The sequence below is a fragment of the Zosterops lateralis genome, assembly GCF_965231275.1.
Source record: "Zosterops lateralis genome assembly, chromosome: 2".
Classification (NCBI taxonomy): domain Eukaryota; kingdom Metazoa; phylum Chordata; class Aves; order Passeriformes; family Zosteropidae; genus Zosterops; species Zosterops lateralis.
In genome coordinates, this window is record NC_139763.1 from 17,521,054 (window position 1) to 17,536,382 (window position 15,329).

The window sequence follows — 15,329 nt, forward strand, 5'->3', positions numbered from 1 at the left end:
TGCTGTTTTGCTTTTTTGGATATCTGGACTTTCTTTACAGTGCAGATGAGTTGTCAAAGGTTTTATGTTGTCAACATGCAGCACAGTGAAAGATGCTTGTAAATGCACACTGTAAATATCTCTGTTAAGAATAATTGCTAGGATTTCCATTTGTATTTTTAAAGGGATGTTTTTTCTTGTCTAGATGCATTTAGGGTTTTTGGTATTAGAAGATCTAAACTTGGGGTCTTAGGATTTTAAGTAGTGAATATATAGCTAGTTTATTTGAACAATATTTAAGCAGTGGGAATTTCACTGTGAAGTGTGATATTGGTCAGATGAGAATTGGGGTGGGTAGATGAAACAAATCTCCAAATTTACAGTTTCTTTGTATTCTGAATGATCATATAAAACATGCTGTTCATGAATTGTGCTTGCTTAGTTATAACCTCAAGAGTCTTCAAGTTGTGTTCTCTGCTGGCTTGATGTTAATTCTTTTTTATATGATTGTCATTACAGTGGCATTCTGGTCCCAGGAGGTTTTGGAATTAGGGGAACAGAAGGCAAACTCCAAGCTATCTCCTGGGCAAGAAAAAAGAAAAAACCTTTTCTTGGTAAGATCATTAGAGTGAGAAATTATTGTGTTTAGAGGTATAGCAAGATAATTGATTTGATTGAAAAAACCAAAAACCCAAACCCCACATTAGGGAAGGATCCTGTCTTAGGGAAGTATGTGTGATGTTGTGACTATCTGATATGTGAAGAATCCGCAGGAGGATAGTCCTGTACCACATATGCTGTATGAAGAAGGAAAAAAAGACAGTCCCTTCTGCAAAGGTTTAAGTTGCATGTACAAAAATGGAGAGTCTTTGCTTCTCATTGTAATTACATCAATATAATTCTTGCAGAAAATTTCTTGCAGAAAACATAGGTGTCTTTGGACCACTTTTGCTATACTGAATTTTTTTTTTTTTTTTTTTTAATTTACTGGTATATGTTATTACAGTAAAGTCCAGTGATGTCATCTGGCCTATAAGCTAAGTGCTGTTTGTGTAAGTGCCTCTCAGGCTTCCTACTCTGCATTTCTTACTTTTCTTTTAAGTGTCTGAGTAGTTGCCAAAGCAAAATTTGAATCTGGATATACCCAGGCTTTCAGCTTCTGTTTGTCTTTGCAGTAATTATTGGTAACATAGATGAGAGGAATCAAACATCTTTGAAAGGGCTTAAAGCACATAATTGTGTCACATGTATTTATAGTCTGCCAAGTTTGAAGTGTGAGTTTGACAATGAGCAGACACTTTTGGTTTTGCTTTTTGTAAGTCTGTGTATATGCAGTGAATACCAAGATTTCAAAGCAGTCAAGTTTAAGACAGAACAGCAAGTACTTAGTCCTATTTGTCCTGGAAATTCTGGAGTTTTTGTTTTCTCTTCTAGGAGTTTGCCTGGGAATGCAGTTAGCAGTTGTGGAATTCGCAAGAAACTGTTTGAATTGGGAAGGTGAGCTCAGTATGCTGGTGTGAATATAATTTGTTTAGAGGCATTTTTATTCTTTATGTGAAATGTATGTCTGTTATTAGAACTGTTTACAGATCCTGTGATTGTTAGAGACAAGCAAGCAGCAATGATCTTTCAGCAAGATCATTTTCAGCTAAGTATCCTGTGCCACCTCTCTTTGCAAGGGAGTAAGATCTCTCTGTTACAGAGATTGTTTGAAACCTGCTTTTTGGTCTAAAGAGTGTAGAAGAAAGCATGCTCAGAGTTCATCTCTGTAGTCTCTTCCTGAAGTGTGCTGGTGGGGAGAAGTAAAAACTGAGAAGTGCTTTACTCACTTGCCTTCATTAGCCAGAGTGGCCAAACAAGAATCACTGGAGTAGCAGTATGGAGAGATTTAACTTATGAATTTCTAATACTAAGAACTGAGAGGAAAGTGTTGTGGAAAGCAGGAAAAGGAACTTATGTGTCTGAGGTCACATGATTCCTGTGATTGCTTCAAAAGTGGTGCAGGATGTGTTTCAACCTGTGAGATTGTAACATAAATATAGACAAGCCCTGAAATGCCACACAGCTGTTATGAGTTTGTAGTGCATGTAGAGCAAAGGTACTGTTTTTACTTTGAACTTCTGTTCCAGATGCAAATTCTACAGAATTTGACCCAGACACGAAAAACCCAGTTGTAAGTACTGTTTTTTTCCCTGCATATGTTTTGTAAATATATATATTTGTGAAAAAGGGAGTTACCTCTGTGTTTAAATCTAGCTATATTTTTACATGGTAGGACATGAGGTGATATCTGCTGTCCTTACTCAGTATTGTTTAAAAAAGTATTATCTTTTGATAGTTTCTTGCCATTGCCTATTTGCTTCTTTGAAATGCCTTAGCTTTATTTTTTGTAATTTTCCTAATAATTTTCTTGTGTGTAAACTCGTGCTGGGGGTAGACAATAATGATTAAGTTGGCTTTACTAGGAAATAAAATATAAAAGGGAGCTGAAAGGTGTAACACAATCTATTACCAAAATAAAAATTTATATGACAAGATAAGGATTAAATGGAAATGGGTTGAAAAATTCTTATATTTCCTATATATATATAGTATAAATAACCACTACACCCGTCCTCCCTGTGCATCTTATGGTCTTTCTTTTGACAAAAATGTCAGTGGCCCAGATATGGTGGGGCTCTCTGCATCATATGCTGATGATAGCATTTTAGAGTGGATTTTGTCACATTATTAATGTAGTAAAACTTAAAAAGGAAAGAGGGTTTTTAAAGAAATGAAAAAGAACAGAAATTAATATGAGAAATAAAGCAGTATCTTGGTGTGAGATGTGAACATTTGCTCTAGTGACAAATTACGTTGGTTGCTCACAGTGACCTACTATTTCTGTATGAATTTCCTTCAAAAGAATTTTGTTGGGATTTGCAAGTAAAACATACTTTTTTTCATGTCTGCTTACTCTGAAATGTGCAAATAAGAGGGTTTTAGAGCATTTGCTCAGTTTGTCAAAGTTGCTTGTGTGCATAGGAAAGATAATCTAGTCTGAGCTTTTGGAGGTAAATTAAAGACCTTCAGAGTTTCAGGGTGAGACTTGCTGCTGGAACTTGGTTTGGAGAAGTCCTCAGGTGAGTGAAGGTACACTTTGCTTTTGGCATCAGATTTGTGGCCTTGCCATAGTTAGAAGTCTCTTCCTTTCTCCTTGGCTATGTGCAAAGATGTACTCTTTCACTGCAAGGGTCAATTTCATAATAGCTTACTGTAAAATTTGAGGTTGTAAGAAGGTAGAGCATAAAAAACTGATTCTGTGGCATCTTTATTTCTAGAGCTTTTTGAGTGCCAGTTTTATTTAATGTTATTTAACTAGGTGATTTGCAGTTTATATTCAAGGGCAAGTAAGATAGATATGTTAAAGAGAAAATTATGTGGATATAAAGTTAAGAAAATAATGGAGTGAATTGTGTGTCATAGAAGATTAATACGTTGTTTACAATGGAAGTGTTATCATTGCAGTATATATAATGGATATTCTGTTTTTCTAAGCTGCATTAAGGTTCTTAAATTGGTTATTGACAGTCATATTTCAGCATCTTAATCTGATTTTTGACACCTCAGTTCTGGACAAAAAACAGATGCAAATCATTCCAGGTGGGAGATGGGCACTGCCAATAATTACAGCTGCTAAATAATCTGCCTTAGTAGATTATATCTTGTGCTGAAAACTGTTTAGATATTCTACATAATCAATAAAAACAATTGGAAGAGAAGTGGGTTACTGAAGCTTTTGAACTATAGAACTGATGTAGATGTTTCATTATCCAAGAAAGTTAATTGGAGTATATCAGCACTGATGATATCTTGTGATGGCACTGTGTGCTAACTTAGGACTGAAGCAGTGCACTTTTCTTTTGGTTTCCTCTCCTTCAAAAACTGAAGATAGAGAAGAAGAATGCTTCTAAGCATTCAGGTACTCAAAACTGTACTACTGCAGTTGATAGTTTCACCTAAAGAACTTAGAAAATACTTTGGTCTCTTGTGTTTCTCTTTGTTCTCTGCATCTATGGAAATTTGAACCTTTTTGCTACAAATAAAAACTACATGTAACTCATGTAACTCAGTCTTAGACAAAATCACAGAATCATTTAGGTTGGAAAAGATCTCCAAAGTCATCAAGTCCAACCTTAAACCAAATATCACCTTGTCAACTGGACCACGGCCCTAAGTACCATGTACATTTGTGTCTTGAACATCTCCAGAGATGATGACCTCATCACATCCCTGTGCAATCCATTCCAGTGCTTAACAACCTTTCCAGAGAAGAAATTAGTCCTGATTTCCAACCCCAACCTCCCATGGCACAGCTTGAGGCCATTTCCTCTCATTCTGTCGCTGGCTGCCTGGGAGACTATCCCAATCCCCATCTGGCTGCAACCTCCTGTCAGGCAGTTGTAGAGATTGATAGGGTCACCCCTGGGCCTCCTTTTCTCCAGGCTAAACCCCAGCTTCCTCAGCTGCTCCATGTCAGACTTGTGCTCCAGACTCTTCATCAGATCTGCTGCCATTTTCTGGACATACTCCAGTACCTCAATGCCCTTTTCCCCAGGGCAATTTTCCAGCCACACTCCCCCAAGCTTGAAGCATTGCCCATGGTCAGTAGGGAAGATGAGGGAGGTATATGAGCTCTGAGCACAGCCCAAGTTCTTGGTCTCATCTTGGTTGATTCTTTGCCGGTGACGTTCCCTTATATACTTTTAAGCTTTCTGCTTCACTTCCTAGCCTTTTTGAAAAATAATGATGGGTGAATTTTTAGTATTCTTTGCAGGAGGATGGCTGTTCAGAAAGGTAATGCATTTTCTTGAGTGTAGAGCTTGGGATGAATTTTCTCATGCAAATGGTAATTTAAAAAATAACTCTTTTAAAGGGAACCTGTATGGTCTCAACTGCTAGTGAACTGGATTTACTGGGTGAATGAAGAGTTATTTTTGTTCCATTCCCCTCATCTTCCTCTACTATTAAACTTAGATTTTTTTTAATGATCCTTTTTTAATTATGCTATTTGTCAGTTTTATTGAAACTGGATCTAATATTGTTTTGGAAGAAGAAAAAGACTTTCTGGAAATTATTTGCCTTTTTATTCTCCTTTGATTTAAGAAAGTTAATTTTAATTGTGATCATTTTCTTTATGAACAATCCTCTCCACCTTTTAGAGGATCATGAACCTGAACTTACTGTACTGGATAAAATAACTGCATTTTTTATATACTCAAGAAATTGTGCAGAAGTATGTTTTGCCAGCAGGTGACACTCTTAAAACATGTTAGTTTCCTGCTGCTCGTGTTTTCTATTCAGGATGTCAATAACCTGATTGAATTCCAAAATTTCTAAGGGTGTCTAAGAGATGAAAAGGAATGTATGTCTCATGCACGCAAAAGCATATTCTAAAATTCTGTGGTTGTACTTAGATGTGTGTGTAAAGTTGCTAGTGGAGCTTAGTTAGCATAATGTGCATGTAGTGTATATACTTTTGAAGTCAAACCATATTGTTAATTTAGAATATTTTCGTAAACCAGGAAAAAAAGTGATTTTCTTTCTTCCAAGAAATAACACATTTCAAAAATTGAAAGGGTTTTGTAAAAGAATGGCCTGAGAGCATGCTACGGCAATCATATAATGTTTAAACATCATATTTTTTAAGCCTTCTATTCATGCATCAGTACTTTATTCCTCATTTCATGGAGGGTAAATGCAGGGATAGGAACGACAGTAGCATGGGATCTTGAATGCACTTCACAGGCTTTGCAATTAAGCTGAGTCTTTAAGTCCTTAAGTAACTCTGCAATCTAAGTGATTTATCAAGATAATGGATGATGTTGGTGTTAAAATTCAGTCCAAAATTCCAAGTTCTCTAGTAAGACTAGTGCCTATCCACTGATTTCTTATCTTCAAAATGTCCATTCTTCATCTTTCTCTTTCACTAATTTCTTCATGAAGTAAATAATAATGCTGATGAAAATACATCTGTTACTGGAATCATGCAATGAAAAGGTTAAGGCTGCACCAAATATGGCTAGTGAACTTTAACTGCAACAAGAGTCACTCAGTTTATATGTATACTTTCGTGTCCCCATTCACAGTCATTACAAAAAAGTGCATACTTATGTATGAGCATAAGTAAAATTTAAATTAAAATGTGCATCTAATGTTGCAATTATCATACTTGGCATTGTTACATTGCTATTGAAAATAAGTACTTCATTTTCTAAAAAATTGAACTGCTTGTTTTATGAAGTGTCATCTTTTGTGAATGATGAAACTGAACTGTGAGGAGTACTGGATAGTATACTCTAGGAAGCACTCCTCAAGTGGAATGCTGCACGTTTCTTTTTGTGTGTTTTAAAACTGTGTTATTTGAATTTCTTTAGAAGTCCAAATAGTAGCCCAGGTAAAGCAGGATTTCTTAAATAACACCTCAAATATAGCATGAAATAGAAACAGTAGTTCTGAACTAGTTAGAAGGCATTTTAGCTGGAATGTGTGGCTGATGACCGTGAATGAAACACAATACAAACATACTTTCTTATCTGTTAAATCTTTATTCCATGTGCTTTAAAATAATTACAAATCAGTGGGTTTAGATATACACATAATGTAAACAAATGCTGGGCTCTTCTTCAAAGCAGTGATACTTGTTCTTGCAGGTGCCTCACTGTCCTGGACTAGTTATCTTTTTTACAATCATGATAAACTCATCAAAGCTGACAGATCCATCCTTATTTTTGTCCAACGATTTAATTATGTTATCAAGTGAGAATTGATCCTGTTTTTATAGGACAAGAATTAAAAAAAAAAAAAAAGAATGAAATAATTAGGTCATCATGAACATTTTTCTATGAAGAATGTTGCCAAGAAATGATGCAGTCAATAACAGACAGTGTTACTTGAAGGTGTTACTGGTGATGTTGTATTTACTGGTTTGACTGGTTAAACTAGTAGGACAGTGTCTATTATTGTCTGCCAAAAATGTTAACAAAGATATATAACCATTTGAGAAATATGAAGTATTACTCAGATGGGTTACATCAGTCTTCTCTGTAAATTTGGAATCTGGGAAATGGAGCAGGTGAAATAGCTGCAGCAAGTGCATAACAACCAGTAAAAATTAATATGCATATGACCTACTCCTTTAGTAGATACTAAATTGGGCCCTGCATGCAGATTTTGAAAACACGTTGCTACTTTCTCTGTGCTTTGGGCCAGCATCTGAGGATCTCTTTCCCTCCCTTTTCTCCCTCTTTAGTAGGAATACTGTATTCACTGTTAAAAACATCTTGCTAATGTATTAAATTTAGTTTAGATTATAAGCTTATTTTATTTGTTGTGTCTGGTAACAGAGTGCATGTAGCATCCTGATGCAGTGAATATTCTGATAGCAACCCTGATCAGGCTAATTAAATAATATAACCAAATTTGGACTTGTAATTTAAATTCATAAAATGTTTTCTTTTGTTCATACAATGTATCTCTGCATGTTTTGTAATGACCTGTTATGTTTTGATACTGATTTATTATGGTGCCCTAAATGTCTGTGAATAGACTTGTTGCTTGAAAATGTCTGAGGTCCACACAGAAAATATCAGTATTGCTTTTTCTGAACAGTTCCATTTCCACATATTTGGGAAACTGGGTATGAAGCTGAATTGTCTTCAGTGTTATAAAAAGCATTATATTTCTCAATTTACCATCACATTTCTATTAATTTTTGGCAATCAATTTCCAAGCTGTCTTTTAAGGGAAAGAAAAAACCCTTTGTGTTTTATTAGGGTTTTCTGGGGACTCTGTTGTTAATAAGCCATTTCATGTTAATTGAAGTGACTAAGTTGGATTGCTGTAGTTCTCAAAATACTGTATTTTTCTATGGGAGTGCCACTTCTGTCAGACCTGTAGCAAAAATTGCTTTTGTGAGATATCCAAAACACAGTATTTTAAGATTTGTTTAGCAGAATAATCTAAATTGAGTCCTAACGCAGTTCAGGAAAGATTTGGCAGGGAATATATTTAAAATCAGAACATAGATTTTTTTTTTTTTTCCTAGCTACTAGCTTAGTGGCATCTCTTTTCTTTACTTGGCATAATTCTGGAATGGCAAAACTTTTTTTGTTTTGTGATGGTGGTAATTTAGTCTAGATAGAAATTGGCAGAGGTCTCTTGCTTTTAAATGTGTTTTACTGTTTTACTTGGTTATAGATTCTTTTCTGTATATTTTATAGATTCAAGATGAATTATTTAGATAAAATGAAAAATACTTTATAAGATTCAGGTACAATATTTCAGGTGAAATTTGGCTTACATTAAAAAAACAAAACCCAAAAAACCAAACCTAGACAAAACAGCTCTTAGATTTTTTTGCATTTGATTTCATAGAACTTTGTTATTAACTCTATGCTCAATTATCTGTTTGGAGCTACTGTTCATCAATGTAAATGAGGTTTTATAAGCCAAACCTTATTTAAGAATTATGGATTTAGTGAAACCATTTGAGCACAGTGATCTGCCCTGAACATTATTGCCTGTATTTCCTTTTTCTTGTGCATTCCATGGAAGCACAGTGAATACCATGAGAGTGAAACTTACCTTCAGGTACTGTGCAAATTGATTCTGAAGCAGATTCTTCAGCCCAGCAATGGACAGTGCACTGGTGCTGCCCTCCTGTAAAGCATACTGGGTAAAATACTTCAGAAGGTTGTCATTGAGTAAATGTTCCATGTTTCTTAGATGTTGTCTTGAGGAATAACTGCAAACAAAACAGACAATAACAATCACAATTTGAAATATATCTGACACTCTTCATTGTTTAATTAACCATTTAATGAGTAATACTTAACCTAGATGAAAAGAGTTGTTTTTTTTTTTTCCCCTGTAAAATTGATCAACTTTCTCAAGAAAGGAAATTATCTAAGTTAGGTTTAAGGATTTGAAAGACGCAATGAATTTTGGTTATACTTACCTCACTCAGAACCCAGAGCTTTCAGATGTATCCAGCAGTGAGAGTCTCAGATTGGGGCAACCTTTATAGTTGCTTGCATGCTCCACCCTAATTATGAAACTACCATGTGTCGTTGAGTCAGTGCACTAGTTATTGTGTTTTCAGTAGTCAAAGGAATAGGATACTTTAGCAGTAGAAATGAGTACTATTTTTTTATCTCTGAAATGTGTCATCATCCTCCACTGCACTTGATGTATATTTACTTGGGCTTTATAGGTGATACTGGAGAGGTTTTCTTGCTTCAGTTTGTGTATTCTTCACTTCAAGATTAACTGCTCTCAGAGAAGCGTGAAAAAACTCCTATGGTGATATGTGTAGCATTTGTTATTATACTGGCAGTTTTGAAATTGGCAAATAAAAGGGTTTTTTAAAAATATCCAAATACGTAAGTAAAATACTAAGAAGCTACTTGGTTGTTGTGTGAGTAGTTAATCACACTTCTCCACATTTGTGCTATTTCTTAGCACAGGAAAGAGATGAAGTTCCTCTGGTTTAAAATTTTGGTTGCTAGTGTTAAGAATCAAAACATTCCATTATGTGAATGGGAAAAACCTGAAGTGTTCTAAATTAGAAAGTTGAATGTGAGGTTCTGAAAAACAGTTCCTTCTCAGGAACACCTGTAAAACTAAGTATTGTGTTCTGTGGGTTCTGCATGTTGCATTCGGAATGTTCCAGTGGTTGTATTCCTGTTCCATTGATGGTCTCTGGGACATTCTGGAGCTGATAATCAGCCTGTGGTTGATGCTTCATGACCCAACACTGTTAATTTTGCAAATGCTGAGTTGCTGGCTCTGGCTGTGGTTTCTACTTGTGGTTTCTAATCTGCCTGCTGTCTGTCTATTGTAATTTTTTTGTGGTTGGCTCCAGTCCCACTGACTAGATTTTTCACCCTGTCCATCATTTCTTCAGAATCAGTTGTCATTTCATCATTTGTAACTCTAAACCAAGAGCTTTGTGGGTCTGTAGGAGATGGATGGGGCAGAAGAGATGTTTTTGGAACTGCAGATGTATGGGGTAGGATTCCATAGCAGGTAAGGAGGAGGTTTCCTGAGAAAACCAGGCAAATTTTGGTAGATGAATTATGTAGATATATACCTTGCATTAGCAGCCTATTTGAATTTCAGTGCTTGCACTCACTTGCAAGTGTCAGAAGAGTATTAGAAGAGTTCCTAGAGATCATGTAATTAATTATTTCCTTTTCCCTGGAGTGGGGTCATCAATATTTATGCTGGATGCCTGCTGAACGTATTCTTAAGTGCCTTAAATAATGTGGAGTGCACAGCCTCCTTATTTGGTGTATTCCTTGTGGGTTTTGTTAGAGTGTATTACTGTGTGTCCACAAGCCTTGCTGCACTTAAGTCCTTTGATTCTTCTGCCTCTGCAGATAGGCAGAACACACATCTTCCTTCTTAAACTGGCCTTTTACATCAGCGAAACTCCCTGTCCTTTTTTTTTTTTTTTTTTTTTTTTTTTTTTGAGTCAGAAATGCTTGCTAGTTTAGTCTTCCCTTGTGAGACCTGCTACTTAGATCTAGTAATTTCTTCTTGACTTTCCTCAGTTGTTTCCCATTCTGCCTGAGATGCTATGTCCAAAGCTGTGCCACTTCACCTCTCTGGGTGATCATGGTGTTGCAGATTTAAATAGTTCCAGAGGCATTTGGTTGATGAGGACAATTTCTGTGTTATTTTACAGGCAGGTGTCCAGCTACAGGTTTTTAACAGTGAAAGACTTTGTCAAGTTTCTTGACTCTTAATTTCAAGATTGTGGAGAGGACAAATACACTGATTTAAAATTCAGGGCAAAAGCTTGGCATTGGCTTAGAATTCACAGAACTGGGGCAAGGCGCCCCCCAGTATCTGTCCAGTCCAGCTGAGGGACAAAGCTGGAAGTGCAGTTTCTTCTATGTTTGATTTTTGGCTCTACAGAAATTCAGGAGCTACTGCTGTCTGTGCTAACAGAACCTCTCCTGCAGCTGTGGGATATGGGAGTAGCAGTGCAAGCAAGTGTGGGGCTCGTGGCCTGGAGTGCTTTGTATGGGTTAGGGTGAGCCCCATACACCAAACTGGGGCGTGAACTCTGTGGTTGTTCATGGCAATCAGCTAATCGTAAGTCCTTTTTTCTTTGTTTTCTTTCTGCCAACAAAATGAAAAAGAAGTATCTGTCTCTTTCTCCTTTCATTCTCTTTTCCACCTTTGCCAGGTGGTCAAATTTTAATAGTATTGCATGACTGGCTAATCTCCTAAGGCTTCTGTATCTCACCTACTAATTCCTCCCTGCAGCTCCTGTGTGGTAGCCTCACCATCCTTACTGCTTTATCCCTTTTGGAAGCAGTACTGGGAAGCTGGTGTGCCTGCTCTGCATTGTTGACATTACAGCATTTGCAAGATTTATTTTAAGTATTCAAATGACTTCTCTTTGTACCTAAGGCACCTCCCTGAGTATAAAATGTAGTAGTAAGATGCTTAGTGGTGTGGAAACGCTGTGTTTCGAGGGATCACAACTTGGAATTCAGCACATTAACCTTGTTCATTTGCTGAAGGTTCATTAAAGAACACCACCTAATTGCAAAATAGCATAACCAGTTTTACTGAAACATCTTCCTGGGAAAGTGAGAGACCAATATCTGGAAATTTGGGTGCTTTCCTCAAGAGTTGTCTGCCAAATCTGGGGATGAATGCAGTGTGCTCAGATCAGCTCTGTTCACAAGGCACTGTACTCTACGAGGCTGTTTGAATGAGAGACTGGTGGAACTGGGATTTGGGGTTTGATCTCCTGACTCTTTGTCCTCTTCATTCTCATTTAGCTTGAAGTGCCCTCCTTCCGTAGTGTGTGTGACATCTCTGAACTCTGTGTTGGAATCAGCCTCAGAATTCAGTTTGACAGGCCCCAGTACATTGTCTTTTTCAGAAGATCTCTTTGTAGGACTTAAGTGCTATTCTGAAATACACTCATCTTATCCAGCACAGCCCAGCAATGGCAGAATGATATTCAGGTGTAAGGAATTCTGGTTGCTCACTAAGAATTTGAACAAAAGTAGGGGAAGATAATTTGTTACTGTTGCTGCCCTTAGATGATGTGTGACTAGCTGACAGCAACATTTATCTATGCTAAAGAACAGCACTTGGAGCTTTGATGTCTGTGCAAGCTGACTTCCAGTGTAGAAGCAGCAATCCAGCTTTGGTTCCAGAGTCTTGCTGCTCTTTCCTGTATGTATGAAAATATGTAATTCCTGCAGTGATTCGGTTGGGTTTGCCCTTATCTAGAGAAGTCACAGTATCCTTTTGGATAAGGATAAGTAAGCACAGTATCCTTTTGGAATCAACATTTTTATTTTAGTTTAGATACAAAGCCATTAGCAAAAAGAGGACTAAGTTGTTAATGCCTTGTAAATTTGTTTAGAGATGCACATCACATGTTCCTGTTGTGGTTCTGTGTAATTTTCTTTTAGTGATGGTGTGTGCAGGTTCAGTATTCACTCAAAACTGGCTGTTGGTGAATATTTCCCTTGTAAACTGGTTTGTTGTCGTATTTGGAGCAAGCAGTTCCAGTCTCATTGGGGAGTAAGAGAACACAAGCTGCAGGGATGACTGAAGTTTGGGCCCCACCACTATGGTGGTAGGAGGGGTGAAGTTCATGGAGTCACAGTCATATGCATTTAACGATGGATTAAATGGGATGATAACCCAGGTGCTGTCTCTTTTGCCCTTGTCACATCCTTCCTGCCCCATTGATGGCTGGATGTTATCTGTGAATCTGTGCTCCTTGTTTACCTTAATGTGCTGGACTATAAATTGGGTTGGTTTGAAACTGGATTTCTGTGCCATTCATTGACACTGTTGGAAGGGACAGGGCACCCTCCACAGGGGTGGGGCTGTCACCTGAGGGCAGTGACTATCTCAAATCATCCTCTTTAATTGCCTGGCAATGGGTTAACGCCCTAACCCTCCAGTATTTTCCCACCTTCTTTGGTATATTTTGTGGTAGCAGCACTAGGCTCAGTTGTATGTAAGCCCAGCTACTTTAAAGCAATTTCAGGAATCTCTGTGAGGCTTATTTTACAGCCTAGCCACAGTATTGAAATGTCTACTGTCAAAGTGAAATTTGCTATAGTGGAGAACATACCTTTGTGGATGCTGAGCACTCGAAAAGAAAGAGCAGGAAGTGGCTTTGTGCCTAGTGTTCACTTATTTCTACTTATATAGTGCTTCTGCATCATCTCAAGCTTACAGACATCCATTGCTAGATCAAAGCCCTTTGTTAACTTTGCTTATTTTTTGTAGCAGAGAAAGGTGGGAGATGTGGGAGGAAGATAATGGGACAATTAAAGCAAATTGGGCTGGACTGGGGACTCTGTGGAACATATGAATCCTGTCTCATTTGTAAAGAAATCTTGCACAGGTGACAATTTTGATTTCTTACTGAGTAAAAAAGAAGAGCAGAATTTCTATAGAACTAGTGCTAGTATAAAGAGTGTACATGTGTCTGTGCCTATGTAAATTACCAATCCCCATGCTGATATGAAGTTAAATATGGGATACATTGTACTGTAGATAATTTGCAAAAAATGAAAGCCATGGAGATACAGATGTCTGCTGCTACCATGATGTGTATTCATTTCAGCTCTAAGGGCTTTGGGGAGTTTTGCAGAGAATCAGTCCCATAACTGCAGGCAGTGATCTTCAGATGTTCTTGACCTGTCTACAAAAAGGAACAGGCTTTAAAGTTGGGATACTGAGAGCCAGTCTAACCCATGGGTAATTTTTCCAAGATGTGTGGGGGCTGGCAGATGTGGGAACTAGCTCTGTAGTGCAAATAGGGGAGTTGTGATAGAACATTTTAGTGTTGTCAGTTGGTCCTTATTGTTAGGCTAGGAGGAGACAAAGGATTGACTGAGAGAAAATGAACATTCAGTGAACAAACTTTGTGAAAAAGATCAAATAATTATGGGTGAGAAGTTCAGCAAACTCCACTGAAGCCATTGTAGAGAACATGGCATTGCTTTGAGGGATGGAACTGTTAGATGGAAGTTGATGAGTTGTAAAGCCCTTTATGTGTCATAGGTGATGCATTCCCTATGTTGAAATTGTCATTGTTTGTAAAACCTGTAGTGGTGACATGTAAAAGGGTTGTCTCATCTCACAAATTAAACTTAAGCTATATGGGTTATCCTGACAAGAGTCTATTGCAGGCCCTCCCTTGTGACATAGACCTAATGAGATGTTGAAGGTGTCTCCCTAAACAGGACTGGGTGCGACTGCTACGGGGATGAATTATTTAATAAGATGCATTGTTTGTAGTCAGCTTTAAATTGGTGATGTGTTATTCATTGTAACTATATGTGTCAGCTGTTGCTGCCATAGGTACGCATCTGGCAGACTATTTTATTGCTGAAACTCCCTGTAATGTAGATATTGTATATTGCACAAGGTAGTTTTGAGGAAGAATGTGTTTCAATAATAGGTTTTATCCTTCCGTTTTGTGAACCTTGACTTGTGCAGCAGTGCAATATGGTTGTCACTGCCACAACTGAAAGTTACAGTTATGTAGTTGCTAAAATCCTAAACCTTTTTGTTCCATACTAAACTTGGATTTGTTTTTCGAAATTCTTTTGAGTGATCAAAAATGTGTAAATCTCCATTCCAGCAAAGCATATATGGATTTATGGAGGAGTGGCTTTGGTTGAGTTTCAGGTAGGGCAAAGAAAGTATAAGTACAATAATGCTGTACAAGTGGCACTAGTGAGTTTATTTCTCTGATGAGATTAGGTCTTTTCTCAGCTGTCCTTGGATACTGGACATACCTGGAGCCTCTAGATGTCACAGCTGTATCTAAAAGCCTTTCTTCATTGTGAAGAAAAAATCGACGAGGAGAGTTGGAATCAAGTTTGTAATTCATTTTCAGAGCATTGTTGTTGCTCTCAACAATGCAAACCTGATGGGCTGTTCAAAAGAGGCCTAGATGTGCACATGGGCACATAATTTAATGATTACATGACACTGAGATGCCTGATCTCAAAAGGGGAAATGTACCATTAAGAAACTCCCTTGCCCAGCGTATTTTTTAGCTAGAAATAGCTAGAATTTGTTTTCATGTGAGTCCAGGACTACTGTCTGTCAATGTAATAATCCTACAGAGAGGATGTGAGTCAGAAATATCATATCTGAGTGTCTTGATCCTTGAAGGGTGTAATCCATTTTGTATTCTTAGAATTTATTTAAAATGATCTGACAGACAGGAATCCAATACTATATGAGTTTGTGTAGCTTTCTTATAAGGCTTACAGCTTGAGATGATGATGTGGTGACATGATAGG

General features: G+C 37.3%; 1 protein-coding gene across 1 annotated transcript in view; it reads left to right on the plus strand.

Annotated features, from left to right (window-relative positions):
* The window catches only part of CTPS2 (CTP synthase 2), a 59,512-nt gene that overhangs the window by 14,036 nt on the left and 30,147 nt on the right, over nt 1–15,329 (plus strand). Inside the window, exons 11-13 of the mRNA XM_083854411.1 lie at nt 499–593; nt 1,414–1,476; nt 2,109–2,152. Coding sequence (XP_083710537.1) covers nt 499–593; nt 1,414–1,476; nt 2,109–2,152 — 202 coding nt within the window. The remainder of the gene's footprint in view (nt 1–498; nt 594–1,413; nt 1,477–2,108; nt 2,153–15,329) is intronic.